This window comes from Melanostigma gelatinosum, assembly GCF_949748355.1.
Source record: "Melanostigma gelatinosum genome assembly, chromosome: 8".
Taxonomy (NCBI): Eukaryota; Metazoa; Chordata; class Actinopteri; order Perciformes; family Zoarcidae; genus Melanostigma; species Melanostigma gelatinosum.
In genome coordinates, this window is record NC_136641.1 from 5618337 (window position 1) to 5633752 (window position 15416).

Below are 15416 nucleotides of genomic sequence, written 5' to 3' on the forward strand. Positions count from 1 at the left end.
AGAGTTTTCTCTGCTGCCGGGCTGTCTGCTGTGTTTATCTGCTACATTCGATTTGAAGACGGGGTCAAGGGCTTTGAAACGAGTCACATGTCGCCCGAAAGAACTCTGTGTTTAAACAAGCCCGTAATATTTGCTTGTGTCTGTTTGCAGCACGTATGAGCATGGGAGAGTCAACACCCGTTGCATGTCGGTGTCAACCAGGCCCGATAAGAAGTCCCTCTTGAAATTTGAATTTCAACTGCCATCTATTGTCAGTCGTGAACTGATCCCATTTACGTGGGCAAATTCAACACATGAATTGCAAATGTGAGCAGATGCTTCCGCTGCCCCGTCACCATTACAAAGGAATCTTAAGATAGTTTGTTCCTCTCAGGGGATTGATTCTAGTTTGATATCTTCACCCACTGAGGATGCAGGGCGACAGAGACCGGGCCTGCTCGGGCTAGTCGGTGTGTGAAGGGAGCAGTAACGTGAGATGCAGTGTCCCTGCATTCGTGGAATGTGTGTGTGTGTGTGGGTGTGTGTGTGTGTGTGAGATAGAGCATATGATTTTGGTATGAGAGAAAGGAGTCAGAGCTGCAGTAACTTTACACCCCTCGCCCTCTGCAGCTGTCACTATAAAGACATTTCCAGCTGATGAATCAAAGTTGCAGAATTAGAGCTCACGTTGTGTGTTTAATAAACACCCAGTGGGTCTCGATATAGGTCTCGTCGTTACATGGGTAAGTGAGCGTGTGTGTGTATGTGTGTGTGTGTGTGCGTGTGCATCGTGGATCACAGAGGGTTTAGCCAAATGAGACGGCACCACACACTCACACTAATACTCTTAATCCGCCGGCCTCCTCCGTGTCTCCGAGCCAAGGTGTGTGTTCTCATGGAGGTGCTTTACCACTAACAGAGGGCCGGCTGGCATGCTCTCAGGGTATTATGTCCAAAATATTTCCCCCTGACACAGAGATCGTGATGCTTTCAATGGATGTGAGAGGGACTGACAAGAGAGGGGTAAGAAGATGGTTGAAGAGAGGAATGAGGTAGAAGAAGTATGAAGACAGAATGGAGTTGAAGCTAAAAACAGAGGGAGGAGAAAATGGATCGACCTAGGTAGAGAACGGTATATGTTTTGCTGAAGAGCAGAAAAGATATATGAGATGATGAATGTGTGATTATCTGCCCCGATCCTTGGGAGGAGGCGGGAAAAGGAAGGGAGGAGAGAGTGCGACTGATGGCGTGGACAGAAAGGTAGAGAAGGTGTTGGAATTTGTTGACCCAGCTGAAATGTTCATTGTCCACTCGACTCCCGCTGTGTGCCTTTTGACTTCAGAGCCGCCGATTGCCGTTTCCTTCTACAGCGAGGGAGTCCGCTGCTGCCTCCGCAGAACCTCTGACCACTGCATGTGTGTGTGTTTGACTTTAGACTGTGGCTGCGGGTGCCTGGGCCTGTGTGTCGGTTTGTATACATGTATTTCAGTGTGTGTGTGTGTGTGGGTCTGGTGCACCCCGCCCTGCTGACTCCTTTAAATAAGCACCGCTGAGTGTCTGTTTGGACTGTGAGGAGCGAGGGCAGCTCAGCCACGGTGTGCAGAAAGTGAAATCAATGACTCGTGGGAATAGATACAGGTGCATTTACTCATTTAGTGTTTGGTATTAATTGGACACTGGCCCTTTTTATATGCAAACACACAGGAATACTCTGGAGGTATTCCAGGAGTTAAAGCTGCTGAACCACTGTTTTGAAGGCCCTAATGACAGGATATCCTTGGCCCCGCCTCCTTCATAATCATCATCTTTTTCTTCCATTCACCACACCGTATGTTATCCTACTTCCCTTCCCCTGACTTTCTCACTTACTACAATACATTGTTTAGTATCTCAGGAGAATCTATTGGACAGGAACGGCTAATGTTGTCTGGAATAACTTTGAGGAAGTCAGTGTTTTGTTTGGATGCTGGGATGTCGTAGGAAGGTAAATTTACCTAAACTCAGTCAATTAATGGTGCTTATCTGCTTTCTTCTGCTGGCCGAAATATGTTCTAAAGGAAATATGTCTTATTCATAGGAAGTATTATCAAACTGATTACATTTTAACTGGATATGAAACAGTCTCAATGTAATACTGATGTGTCTATATGACTGACATGAGTGGCTGTTTCTATATAGTTGGACTCCGCTACAGTAAAATGAGAGCTTTTTCTAAAAGGACTCGGGCGGCTCTGACACACTACCGCTTTTGTCCAAAGGGGCAGCAAAGATCAGCACAATATGAAAGTTCCTCGTAGTAGCTTTAAACTGTAGGAAGAGGTTGTTTTTAACCCTATGAACCCCAAAACCCATCGGCGGGATACAAAAGCACGTGTTTTTTAATAATCGGCAAAAACTACACCATTTATCGTAGCCAGAAGCGGTAAAGACCGTCATTATCGTCACATTTTCCTCTTTCCGACGGTCCTTGAATACATCATGTTTGACGAACGGTTCAGTCAGAAAACGCAACCGAAGCTCAGCTTAAAATTGTGATATAAAAATGTCTTCTTTAAAATCTCACCACAAAAATCACAGAGAGGAAAAAAACGACCCGAAACTGCTTGGGGTTCAGAGGGTTAAATGATGTTCCCCTTTTTTTTAAACCCACACGTCATAACGTAAATGGGATGGCAATTTGACATTTCCTCATGTCTGAATAAACCCCACCACTAAGTGACATTTCTGTACAATATATGGCTGCAACCTTTCTAGGTCAGTCAGCCGATTGATTAACAGACAAATCCCTGCAGCTCTAGTAATAAGTCCAGTCATGTACACAGAAAGTAGCATCCAAATATGGACTCACTCCAGACTGGTCTACACCTGCAGCCCGGTTTTTACCAGGAAGAGTCTCCTTGTGATCAGGAAGGATGCATTTTAGATTTTGTTTTTTAGCAGCAGCTGCAGAAACGGCAGCAGGTTGTTTGGAGTAAGCAGGAAAAAGGCCGTCGTTCTCCCGAGAAGCAATCGTGGCTGTAGAGTCACCCATCTCTGATTTGTGTCTTCTGTGCATCGATTGTTTTCTCCATGGTGATCGCTGGTGTCTTCCTGTACCACAGCCATCGGGTGCCTCTGCCATATTAGGGGGTGGAAACGCGCACTTCAGAAGAGTGACAGGGTAATGAGAAGGTAGATCATGTGACTACGAGGAACACGCTCTTGCTTCCTGCTCTCCCGACTCTTCCTGCTGCTCTACAGAGGGGGCGGGGTCTTCCTCGGCAGTGGGAGGAGGGAAGCGTATGAGCCCGAGGAGCAGAGAGACGCTCAGGTCAGTGTTGGTTTGGACTCGCGATCACACAGGAACACACACACCACGCGCTCTCATCAGACCCAGAGCTCTCACCCGCGAGTGTTACCCGCGCCTCTGGTGCTTTTTGAAGAGTCCGTTTTTTGGTCTTCCTAGGTTTAGGACCTCGTAGACATCATGTAAGTAAACTTTACCTCCTGTCCTGTTTGAGCAGATCAGAGTGCCTGCAGTGTGTTGACATGGGGTTGTGTCCGTGTGCTTAAAAAAGGGGGCTCGTTGCTGTGGCAGGTATCGACAGCAAACGTTACACTTTCTGTTGAAAGTTTCAATGGACCACGTTTTATATTGTACACATGGGATTCAGTTGAGCTGCTTTTTATGTCACTACGTCTTTAATGAGTTCGTTGCATGTTTGTGTGAATGCATTCAGTCAATAGTGTCTTAGACATAGGATGCCAGCAATAGCAAGAGGACCTGCACATGTCTTTGATGTGGTAGTAGGAAAACCATCCAGAGCAATAGAAATGCTCTATTCTGATACAGGCAGCTACTGTGTCTTTTTGTGTCGCAGGCTGTGCTTCCTTGTACTGGAGATGGAATGCTAACATCTAAAAATACTGGTCTTGGTTCTAACATTTGGCAGCTCAGCTGTAACGCCGTGAGAAACGGCTGAGTGGATGTGTCGTACCTCCAACAAGTTTCACGTGGATGCTTTTATTTCAGCATTTCAAATAGGACTGGGCGATATATCAATATAGTATCCATATCGTGATACAACTAGACTTTTGGGGATATCGTTAAATCATAACAAGGCATGAGTGTTTTCTTTTCCTGGTTCTAAAGGCTGCGTTACAGAACAGTGATCTGATTTACTGAACTCACCAGACTGCTCGAGCTGTTCTATTATTAGACTCTACCCACTCAGTCATTATATCCACATTACTGATGGTCGCTGCTTTTTTGTGAAAGCACAAGATTTGTTTAAAAAGATGCTGTGATGTTGTCTCCACAGCCCGACTTTTCACAGTGTTCTCTTGGCAGCAGTGCTTCGGTTTGTCCGCACACTGAGCTGGTGAGGGTCAAAGCAGTTTCATGAACTCGTCAGTCTCTCTTTTCTTTCTATGATGTTCAGAGTGGCTTCTCTTCTGTTAAGTGTGTGTGTGTGGGGGGGGGGGGGTGCATACTACAACAGGTTGTTGTCTAAAACTGACAGAAACTCACTGTACCGCTCTTTAGACTTTCCGCACCTCTCTCTCGCTCTCTCTCTCTCTCGCTCTCTGTCAGTGGAGAGGTAATCGGGGATTTTAAAGGGTTAACAGTCGGTGAAAGAGTACAGTTTGTGCATGTGTGTGCAACCAACGGTGTGTGTGTGGGTGTGTGTATGCACGCGAGCGAAACACTCCCTGCATTCAAGCAAACAGTGAGGCCTAGCCATTGAGGCGACTCCACGGTGACCACTGTTCCTCCCACACCAGTGTGTGTGTGTGGTGGCTCTGTAGCTGACTGTGGACATCAGTATGTGATTGCGTCCAGGCCTGCGCGTCTCTGGAATGCGTTCATCACCATGTTGAAGGGGGGGGGGGACTTTTACTTTTTTGTTTGCCTTCTATCTCCACCATTGCAGTGTGTGTGTGTGTGTGTACACGTGACTGTACAGGTATGCAGTAGTTCTGTATCTTTTTGTATGCAGCTGGCATGTAATTTCATTAGTGTGCATTTTTGTCTGTATATGCACATATGTCTGTATGTGCGTGTTACCAGCCTCAAGCCAGTGATCCAAACACACACTCTTGAAATTACACATCTCCCAGAAGAGGATCAGTTTGAGGTATCATTGCAGTTTCCATAATCAGCAGAATTTTTGTTCTTCGCTGAATCAGAGTTCTTTCGCTCTACAGAGGCTCAGCAATGCCAGAATCCCTACGGGTATTGTAAATATCAAGAGTCGTAATCCTGCATGCGCCCAGTACCGGGAGAAAGATAACCACCCAACATCTTATCATTAGATATATCTGAAGTGACCTAAGGAGACCTTGTGCACCTCAAACAAGACTGAAAGTTGTCTGCCAGCCTTCAAAAATGTACCAGAGTTGCTATCTTCAAAATGTTGGTTTAGTTCTGAAGAACTTAATCAACTGGGTTCTGCCAACTTTTGTTGGTTTCTTGTAGTATATTATGTTGTTTTTGTTCATGTTGCAACACATAACACGTTTGTGTTTCTTTTTAATGTGGGCAAATGGCAGATTTTATAATATGTTTGCGTTAGCTGCCGAGTTAAGTTTTCCCGTGGGAAGACTTCGCCACCTGCTCTCCACTGATTACCTACTCAGTCAAAACTCTCTTCCTGAGACACACACACAGAGACCAGGATGTTGACAATCGTGGATGCACAGCTACAAATATACACACACGACAGGATTTCATTGGAATCCTCCTCACCCCACCCCTGGGTGTAATTGTGCATGGATGTGTGTTTCCTGAGGCCACAGGCGCAGACAGTGATGTGGAGGAGGGGGGGTTCAGGGGACACCAGAGGATGTGGGGCGGGGGAGGGCCATACAAAGATGAACCCAGATGCTGTAAGAACTGTCTGCTTATGGTCCAGTGGTTGTCTAGACCCTGGTGCGTATGAGTGTTGCATAACCCCCATGTAGTCCACCTCAGTCATGCATATCTCTACTCTACCCAGCCAAGTGCTGTTTTGAGGAGGAAGTGAGCTGCTGACCACACGGCTCAGTGTGGTGAGTTGAGTGCAGCACAGGCTGCATCCCGTGAGGACCGGTGCTCGCCTCTCTGTCTTCATTAGCTGTCTTTGGAGCTCCCTAAATGGGCCTGGATGGGGCGTGACTGATAACCTTTTGAACTCTTCTTTTTAAGCTTTTTAGTGACTTCCAAACTGAAGCTTTTTGAGTACTTGGGTTTTGGCCTATTTTTATTTAGGTATTATTAAACCAGAAGATACAAGATGCTTAACTGAGCTCATTAAGCCTGGGGTGTGATTGCTGTTCATCCGATCATGGAATTGTTGAGGGATGGTCCTCTTCAGAACTTCCTCTCTTGTTTCCTATCCTGTCTCTTTAATGCACAGCCCCTGAATCCAGCAATCTCACAACGAAAACACATATTTCTCTGACATTGCACGATTATGTTGTACTCACAGGACACTTACCTTGACTTGATGACTATGTTCTCTGTCAAGGTAAGGTGGTGCTGTCAGAGGGTCCACAGCTGTAAATAACTTTAAATATCCCAAAAACTACATTCATGGTACCCAGAGGATGAATCCTAACGACTTTGGCGATCTCCTAAATGTTACTCTGGTCCAACTTTTGTTTTGTTTATAACCTCTGCTGAACTTTGTGTTTAGTGCTAATTACCAAATGTTAGCATGCAGATATTAGCATTTAGCTGTTTTAGTTGTTAGAACTATTTGAAAGCAGCCAAACTGTGCTTGAGCGAACCCTCACTCCCTGCTACAGATATGCTCTTCTGTAACTGACACTAACGTGTGACCTCTCTCTGTGTATACTATATGTATCTGCATCTAGTAGTTCTAAATAAACATCCTTTGTAAGTATATTGACATGATACACTCTGGGAAAAGCTAGTCAGGGGGCCTTGAGTTGTCGTCTGGTAAAACGATCTTTTCTGTTTGCTGTCATTGTTACCGTTACAAAGACCCATGTGTGGAGTCACAGTTGGTATCATGGAGCTCCACCTTTTTAAAAAGAGGTTGATTGAGCAGGTAAAAGCAACAATATAATATATCGTTGTGAAGTTTTAGTGAAGTCTGTACTTGTTTTCTTGTTGTTTTTAGTAGCGCTCTGTTGTTGTTGTTAAGCAGCGGTTAGATCGGAACAGTCGGTGTAACGGCATCCATCAGTGTGTGGTTCATCTGCAGCAGTTGCCCGTGCATCGTGTGGCAAAAAGCCCAGAACTAGGCAGGCTAAGGTCATCCTAAAACGGGGTCAACCTGCTGGTCGCTCACAGTTTGTTTGTCTTTCTGTCTTCCCTGTCGTGAAATGCGTCACTGCTTCCTGCTCGTCCCTCCAGCGGCCGATGAACCTGAAATCACTGCTGACTAACCCGCCACAGCCTCTCTCTCGTTCCATCGTTCACTTAGTTCATGTGATTACAGATGAGTTCCTCAGTGTCAGGAGGGGGTTTCTGGTTGGCTCTCTGTTGTTTTCTATACAATCTGGGGTCAATGTCCGCCCCGCTAGGACCAGGGCCACTGCGATACCACCAAGCCAGCTGGTGTCACAGACCACACGCATGCCCCTCAGTGTTTGGACCCTCGGTGTGCTGTTTGTTTATTTGTCACGATTTAGGACATTTTATAGGAAGCAAAATTATAAAAAAAATACCCATCAGATCTGGCCTTTCTTCTCGTGTCTCCTACTAAAACCCATTTCCTTTGCTGTTCATTCAGTCACTCGGTAACTTAGTGCGAGGAAATGATTGGCGAGGAAAATTGCTCCCAGTCATGGGCTCTCCCTGTAATCGGTCTTAAGCAGGCCGGTTGCTCGATGACCAGAGTCAGCTGTGGTGGAAAACGGGGACGGGGTTAAGGAAGGAGCGGGAAAAAAGGAGGGGAACTGCGGAAGGGTGAGAGAGAGAGATGGAGAATGCCAGAGAAATGCAAGGGGAGATCGTTTGTTTTGAATGTTTAGTTTTGGAGAACAAAACTGTTAACTGTGGACAGCACGGCATATTGATTGTTTGGTATCAGTAGATTTTGCCGAGGGGTTTTTCATTTTGATGAAAAGTTGTTCTGTTAAAGTGATTGAGCTGCTGGATCAGAGGACGTCACGTCTGACAGGACGAGGCGGTTTTTTTTTTTTCTCGACGAGGACTTCACCGCTGTTGCCGTCACCTCCGTGTTTGATCTATTTTGGACTACAAACTGTTTTGTTTCCCTCAAAGACTGAAGATGAACCGTTGAGGTTTTGGTGCCTTCGCTCTGCTGACGATCAGGACGCGCGAGGCAGCCCCGCACCCGAGCTTACAGGCCTGCAATGTTTATTATTTTCATGTGAGAGTGAGTAGGGCCCATTGTTTTAAAGTTAAGAATCTGGTTCTATACACTGAGCCTGCTGTAGTGTGTTATTGTTGTTTTGTATTTGTTTTCCCCGAAAGGGTTAATATTATTTGACCAGTTTAAACAGCACTCAGTAAACATTTGTTCTTTTCATCCCAAATCAGTTGTCTGTGGTCAGTTATCAAATCTGAGGCTAAGTTTAACAGTCTATTTGTTTATTAGGAGGGCAAATTAAATATCACCCAAATCAGGTAAACCTTCGGGTAGCTACCTTGAGATACTGAACCCAAACACCCCATCCCTCCAGTGTAAAGGGTAACCTAGGTCTACTCTCTATAGAGTGAAGGGGTGCTACATGTGGAACAGAACATGAATGGAAAGTTAGAAAAAGGAGACGGACGGGCTAAGAAACGTGTTGTGTTTCCCATGGAAGTCATTCTTAACACACACATGCACACACTTTGTTGCTTGATCAATTCACATCTTTTAGCTGCCTGGCCCTGTAGAAAGTGAGGTACCCAACAACTGTAGCTGCTGTTTTTATTCCAGGCTGACATTATTCGCATGTCTTCTCAATGCCAATAAAGAAAGTTAAATGTGTTGGTGCATTAACATACTCCCAAATCTGATCTCCATGCAGGCTGCATGAATGTAGCAGCTTTTATTTGAGCTGTTTCAGTCCTTTGCTGCAGATGTTTGGAACCTTGTATCAACAATGATTGTTGAGAGTTGTTTACACTCTTTCTCTCTTCACTTCTCCATCTCAAACAGTGTCCACTTAACTGTTGTAACAAACAGAGTGAATAATGAGTGGATCATGGGATTAAAGTGATCAGCTGAATGGGTTTACGTGGGTGTGACGGGGGTCTCCGTGTGTGTTTGCATGCACACAGCTCTTGCATGGTTGTTAAAACCTTGTGTTTTTATAAAGGTTGAGCTGGAGAGATATCCCATGATACATGAATTGTCCACTGTCATGTGTAAATGTCGGACTCAGGAATGGAGACTTTAAATTACATTGTCATGTTGTGGAAAAGGCAGATAGGAGGCCAAGTTAGTGTGTGTGTGTGTGTGTGTGTGTGCGCATCTTAGACCATTACACAATGAAGAGGGACCTCTGTCGGAGTATTTGTTTCAAGGAAAAGGGTCTTTTTTTGTGGACAAGAAAAGGCTCTAAATCTGGACTAAAGGGTGTTTTTAGTCAGTAGAGGGAGGCCTGTGTAGGGGTAATGACAAGACCACAGCATACCAAACGTCAGACGTTTCTCTGGTGAAGTCTTTCTATCGGACACGTTTCTATGAGCGGTCACATATACGACTGACAGAGAGAAGTAGGATATGGTCTTTTTGAGACTACTGCGTTTACATATGTGGAAAAGGTTGTAGAAAAGCTTCTGTGTCTCCAGAGAGGCAGCTGTGTAAAGCCTGATAAATTGCCTCTTGTGATGTCACTTGAGTCAGAGGCTACCTTTTTCAAAAAGAGTCCAACAGTGTGCAAATCAATCGGGTAATCTATTAACTAATTTAAGCTTAAGAATGTAAAGACAGGCGTGTGTGTGTCTCACTCTGAGGATTATGGAGGCTGTGATGATGTCATCATCGTCTTCTGCACCTCTCTTGGGTTTCTGTCTTCCTGTAACTGAAACTAACTGAACAATCCCTCCTTTCTTTGCCTAGAGGACATTACATTTTATTCTCACTCGGATCACTTTCGTCAGTATTTCCATTATAGTATTTATTTTGCTCGATCTTCTGACTGTTGTCCCCGGAGGTTTGCCTAAAGGCTTTTGGTCGCTGAATGTTTGTCAATCATTATTTTCTGTGAGGCAAATGCGTTTGTAATTTAAGGGAGACTATTTTAAACCTCTTTGGTTTGTCACACAGTCGAGATGAAAGCGACGTGTGTGTGACTGGTTGTGCATATCTGTGGGTTTTAAAGCTCCTGCAGTTCCTGCAAGCAAGTGTGTGTGTCCAAGTCTAAGCTGTCATGATCGTTTTTGCGCTTTCTCTCTGCTGCTGGTCTGCTGTTCAGGGATGAGAGCGAGGGGGGATGTGGGGGAAACAGGGTCACATGTTGTTGGAGGAGGAGGAGGAGGAGGAGGAGGGTTTTTCTGCGAAGTTTGCGCTCGGAGAAAAATAAGAAAGAAATAGCAGTGTTTTGAACCCCTAAAACCCAGAAATACAGGAGAAGTAATTAGGTGCCAACCAACAAAACGTTCACTGCCTGTCTTTGTCTTGTCTCTAAATTAGTGCTGTGTTTATTAGGCCAGAAGGCCGCAGCACTACAAGCACCAGGACATGGGAAGAAAACAAATTGGACCACGATGACACTTGGAATAAGTCCATTGTTTACTGTCCGTCTGTCATTCACACACCGTCCACACTTTGTCTCCTCTTCTGCGCTGATGAAGACAAAGAGCTTAACAAGAGGAACAGTTGTGCGGGCTTTCAGTGTTTTCATAGCACCCCGCTTGCTCGATGCAAAACATTGCAGCTGTTTTCGCCCGGTGTTCTCTCTCGCTCTTTTCTTTTCTTTTAAATTTTTTTTCCTCTCCTCCCTTTCAAAGAATTTTCATTTGAATGAAAACCCTGCCCCGGTGTTTTGTTGTGCTCTGAACGGGGGATGGGTCCAATTGGTCAGAAACCCTTTTGAGGGGGACCAATGCGAGCGCATCTCCCGCCCCCTGTGCCCCGCTGACGTGTGATTGGTCGGCTGGGAGGAGCCAGGCTCGGTATTAAAGCCTGTCCCGTCTGCTCCACGTCTGTCAGCCGGAGAAGTGTGTGTGTGTGAGAGAGAGTGTGTGTGTATATATCAGTGCGTGTGGATGCTTTTGTTAATGAGAGGCAGGCGGAAAACGGACAGCTCTGCTATTATCTGACTTGGACTTTTTTCTCTTTTTAACCCTCTCCAGGACTGTGGGTCTCTCCAGCTGAGCTGCCGGACGGCTTTTTTTGTGTCGTCTCACAGCTGGACAGGCGGACGTGCTTGACGGACGAGTTGGACAGAGATCGTGAAGGGGATCTCAAAGGCTGTCGCGTCGCCGGCTGATCGACCGGACCTGCATTTCGGATGAAAGAGAGCTCCCGATCGGCTGCACTGGCTGACCGGTGACCCCGATCTGCAGCCAAAAAACCCTTCTCGGTCACTGCCGAGCTCAATAGAGGTGGTCTGGCCGGGCCTGATGTGGAATCTGACCCCGACTGACCCCGTCCCACAAGTAGCCTTTCACTGAGCGTGGACTCAGTGGGGAAGGAAGGATACAAGAGCAAGAGGGAGTGACAGGGAAGAAACTGAGAGAAGTGAGAGCAGCAACACAGCGACCGGTAAGGAAGTTAAAGGGGACTCTGGGTGGGGGTGGGGGGGGGGGGGGGGAAGAGTGGGAAGAAAAGAGGGTACAAAAGAGCTATTTTCTTAAGCTTAGAGAGGACATGTGGGCGCTCTAAAAGGATGCTTGTTGACCATTAAAGGACCACTCTCACCCAGCTCTCCCTCTGTCAGTCCCTCTGTTTGTCCCTAGTCTAACTTGTATCTCCTTGTGTCCAGTGGTTGCTATGAACCACTTTTTGTAACGCACTAAATACTATTCATTCTTGGCTTGTCTGTTCTCTCGTACATCATTCAGTTTCAAAAACCTTTTGACTGATTGAGAATATTTCTCTCTCTCTCTCTGTCAGCTCGTCGAACATGCCGGTGGAGACCCTACGGCCGTCAGACGGCCGTCTGGCCGGGGTCCCCTTCACCTCCGCCATGCCCTTCAGGATACTTCACAAGGGCCCGGACTACTTCCGTCGCCAGGTCGAGCCCGGGGCCCGCAAACTGAGCGCCGTGGAGCGCCTGGAAGCCGACAAGGCCAAGTACGTGAAGAGCCAGCAGGTGGCCCTCACCCGCCAGGCCCCCGTCAAAGCGCCAATCATCCGCAAGCCCCTGGTTCCCCCGGGGATGATGCTCCAGTGCCAGATAAGCACTCCCCCAGCCCGTAAAGTTCCCCGCTGCCCAGCCGACGTGGAGAATGGAGGAGGGAGGGACGGAGCGGGGTGGAGACGAGGACCTGCTCTTAACTTGGATATTCTGAACAATCTTATCAATGATGTATGCGATGGACCAATGCCCTGCTCCCAGTCCTCTTCCTCCACCTCCCCCTCCTCGTCATCTCCCTCATCGGGCGCTAAGAGCATCGGCAGCAGCCTGTCGGCAGAACAAGAGAGGAGCAACCGGCTCCTCAACAACCTCAAACCACTGAACCATGGCACCATCAACTCCTCCACCTCCTCCTGCAATTCCTCTCCGCTCAACAACAACCTCCGGACCCCAGCAGCAGAACCCGCCCGCCGCCCGCCCCCTGTTCCAGCACGAGTACCCCGCATTGGGGTTCCAGCGCCCTATAGCTCCCCGAACTCAGTGACAGTGCGCAGGGTGGACGTTCGACCTCAGGTTGAGATAAGGAAGCCTCAGAGGGTCATGCTGCAGCCCCAACTCAGGCCCAGACAGACTGCCCAGGGCCAGGTCGCACACCCCCAGGGCCCACCTCCCCCACCTCCTGCACCCTCTCAGAACCTAACCAAGCCCCAGCTCGTCGTCCCGTCCCAAACCCTGCCCTCCCCTCCGGTCTACTTGCCGCCTAGTCCCATGCTGGGCCGAGCCGGCATGATCCCGCCAGCCTCCCCCGCGTTCACCCGCATATCAAACGCCAGCTCCAAGGGGTCCGCCCGCAAGCACCCAGCCTTGCACCGGTCCAAGTCGGACCTGAGCGACCGCTACTCCCGCGCCACCGCCGACCTGGAGCGCTTCTTCAACTACTGCGGGCTGGACCCGGGGGAGGTGGAGGGCATGGGGGGAGTGGAGCGTTTCACGAGAGCCAACTCGGACATCGTGTCGGTCTCCAAGCTCCGCAGCGTCAGCACGCCCAGCTCGGAGTGCGGGGACGAAGCCGGCCGGGCAAGGGCGGACGAGGAGGACGACGACGGTCCCGCCCGGACCAGCGAACGGGTCCCGTACGGGATCTCCGTAATAGAAAGGAACGCTCGAGTCATCAAGTGGCTGTACGGCATCCGCCATGCGCGAGACGCCAACAACGCCGTGTCTAACGTATAGACGAACGAGGACTTGAAAGGACTTTTTGTATGTCTGAAGAAGGGAAAGCACATCTTCTGCTGCCTTACGTCACATTTAAGGATAATCCAGTAGTTGTTTCTTTTCATTTTCCTGTGAAGACACTTGTTTTGGAAATTACACATCAGTGATTGTTTTCCGGGCTGCAAGTCAGGACTGCTTCCCTGCAGGACTAAATGGACGATACGTTTCCCCTTTTCCTTCACTTGATCTTGTGTAACAATATTGGTATACAAAAGCAATAATAGACCGGTATAAATGATGATGGTGAGGATGAAGGCAGAGGAAATTTGCATTTGTGGTTCCTCATGTTAAGGTACTGTGTGTCTGTGTGTGTGTGAGCGCATGTGTGTGTACCAGGGAGCTCCGCAGCACAAAGCCACTGGAACTTGGCTGCAAACTGCTGGAGGAAGAGAACCACGTTGATACTGTGAAATGTCACGTTAAAAAAAAAAAAAAGCTTCCATAAACACATTTGTATTTTCAAAAAACACAACTTTTGACTGTAAGACTGTTATTATACACATTTCTGTCAGCATGCGAGTGAAACATTTTGTACACATTAATTTTAGGGTTTCAACGAAGTGCACACTTTGCTCCCACGTGGATAATCGCTTCACGGCACAGACGTACATTCAGGTCTATTACAGTAAATACAGGAGCAGCAGTTAGCGCTGTGTGTGTGTGTGTGTGTGTGTGTGTGTGTGTGTGTGTGTCTCGACTGCAACGTTGTCCAGGTGTGTGTGTGTGTTTTGCATCCGAAACATTATTGCTGCACTGGTGCAGCGGGAGAAGAATGTTTACGATGAATGTCTCGGCACGCATGAGGGGAGCAAGTCATATGATGAGGGTTGAGCTCAGAAGTGGATGGTTTTAAAGTAAGTGTAGCGCGAACAAGTTATTTTGCCTCCAGTCAGAATGGAGAGAAAAATCAAAGGACGGGTAAAAGGCAGACGGAAGAGAGTAGAGAAGAAGATATCTATGGCGGTTCTGAAAGTGTCTCAGGAAGATGCACTTGCCAGACTAACAAATATATGGACCAATATTTATTTGGAAAGTTTTAACTTAATGTATTTTTTAATATTGGACAACTTTGTGTACAGAATTCAATCTCCGCTCTTTCGTGCAATCTGATCACATCTACCGCAGTTACAGTTCATGTAGGATCCCATTTAAACACGCATGCAGATACAGGCGCCGGTCACAGTGACAGTGAGTGAGATTATTCCACTTCCTGTTTGTCGCAGCGGGAGCGAGAGAGGAGGTCCGTCTCCCCCTGCGCCGGTTCTCTGCCCTCTGCAATGTTTCAGTGTGAGGCCCGGCCAGGCTGCTCCTCTTCGTACCTGTTCCATCACAGATGAAGAGCGCCGTCCACAGAGGGCCGGAGAGCACACGCTGATGCCCAAAGAGTCTTCAAGTGAGAGATCCAAAATGCTTTACAGTGGTGTATTCTAAACTATTAATAATAAAAACAATGTTAAAGTATGTACTTGTTCGCTGGTTTTTTTCCTTGTCTTTCAAGCTGACTAAAACAAGGTGACCTGGTTCCACCATACGGCTGCAAACAGCTGCTCCTCTTGATTTCTTCAGTGTTTTGAGGGTTTATGAAGCGCTGCTGCTGCCAAATGCTTGCTGTATAATGCGAAAGATCTGGTGCGGGTCCAGTTCAGCAGAAGCAGGTGTTTGGCCCCTCATTTCAGCATCAATAATGGACACGCAGCACTTCCACTGAGCTCCTCTGGACGGCTTTTTGTTTACTATGAATCGTGTTCTTGTTAGAGAAGACAGAAAGCGGCCCCTTCATTATTTAGATGGAAGAAGAAAAAAAGTCGACATACGTGCGAGCAGCTCTGCTCTTAGTCTTTGTAGCCTCTCATTAAGCTGCTCCCATGACTAGTCTAGAAGCCGTTTGTGATGACCCCCCCCCCCCCCCACCCCACCACCACCACCAAAGTTCTCCCCCAGCTCCACACCCTGCTTCATTGCTCTGCGTCCTT

The 15416-nt window shown here is 47.5% G+C and overlaps 1 protein-coding gene across 1 annotated transcript; it reads left to right on the forward strand.

Moving 5' to 3' along the window:
* Positions 1 to 3310: 3310 nt before the first annotated feature.
* Positions 3311 to 14858, forward strand: LOC306780908 (protein FAM110A). The gene is made up of 3 exons (XM_079273440.1): positions 3311 to 3447; positions 11222 to 11633; positions 11985 to 14858. The coding sequence occupies exon 3, from the start codon at positions 11995 to 11997 to the stop codon at positions 13399 to 13401; it is 1407 nt and encodes a 468-aa protein (XP_079129566.1). The 5' UTR covers positions 3311 to 3447; positions 11222 to 11633; positions 11985 to 11994; the 3' UTR covers positions 13402 to 14858.
* Positions 14859 to 15416: the final 558 nt, after the last annotated feature.

Bases quoted from the DNA above. Each gene is read 5' to 3' on its own strand.
- LOC306780908 (XM_079273440.1), top strand. From the start codon at position 11,995: ATGCCGGTGGAGACCCTACGGCCGTCAGACGGCCGTCTGGCCGGGGTC.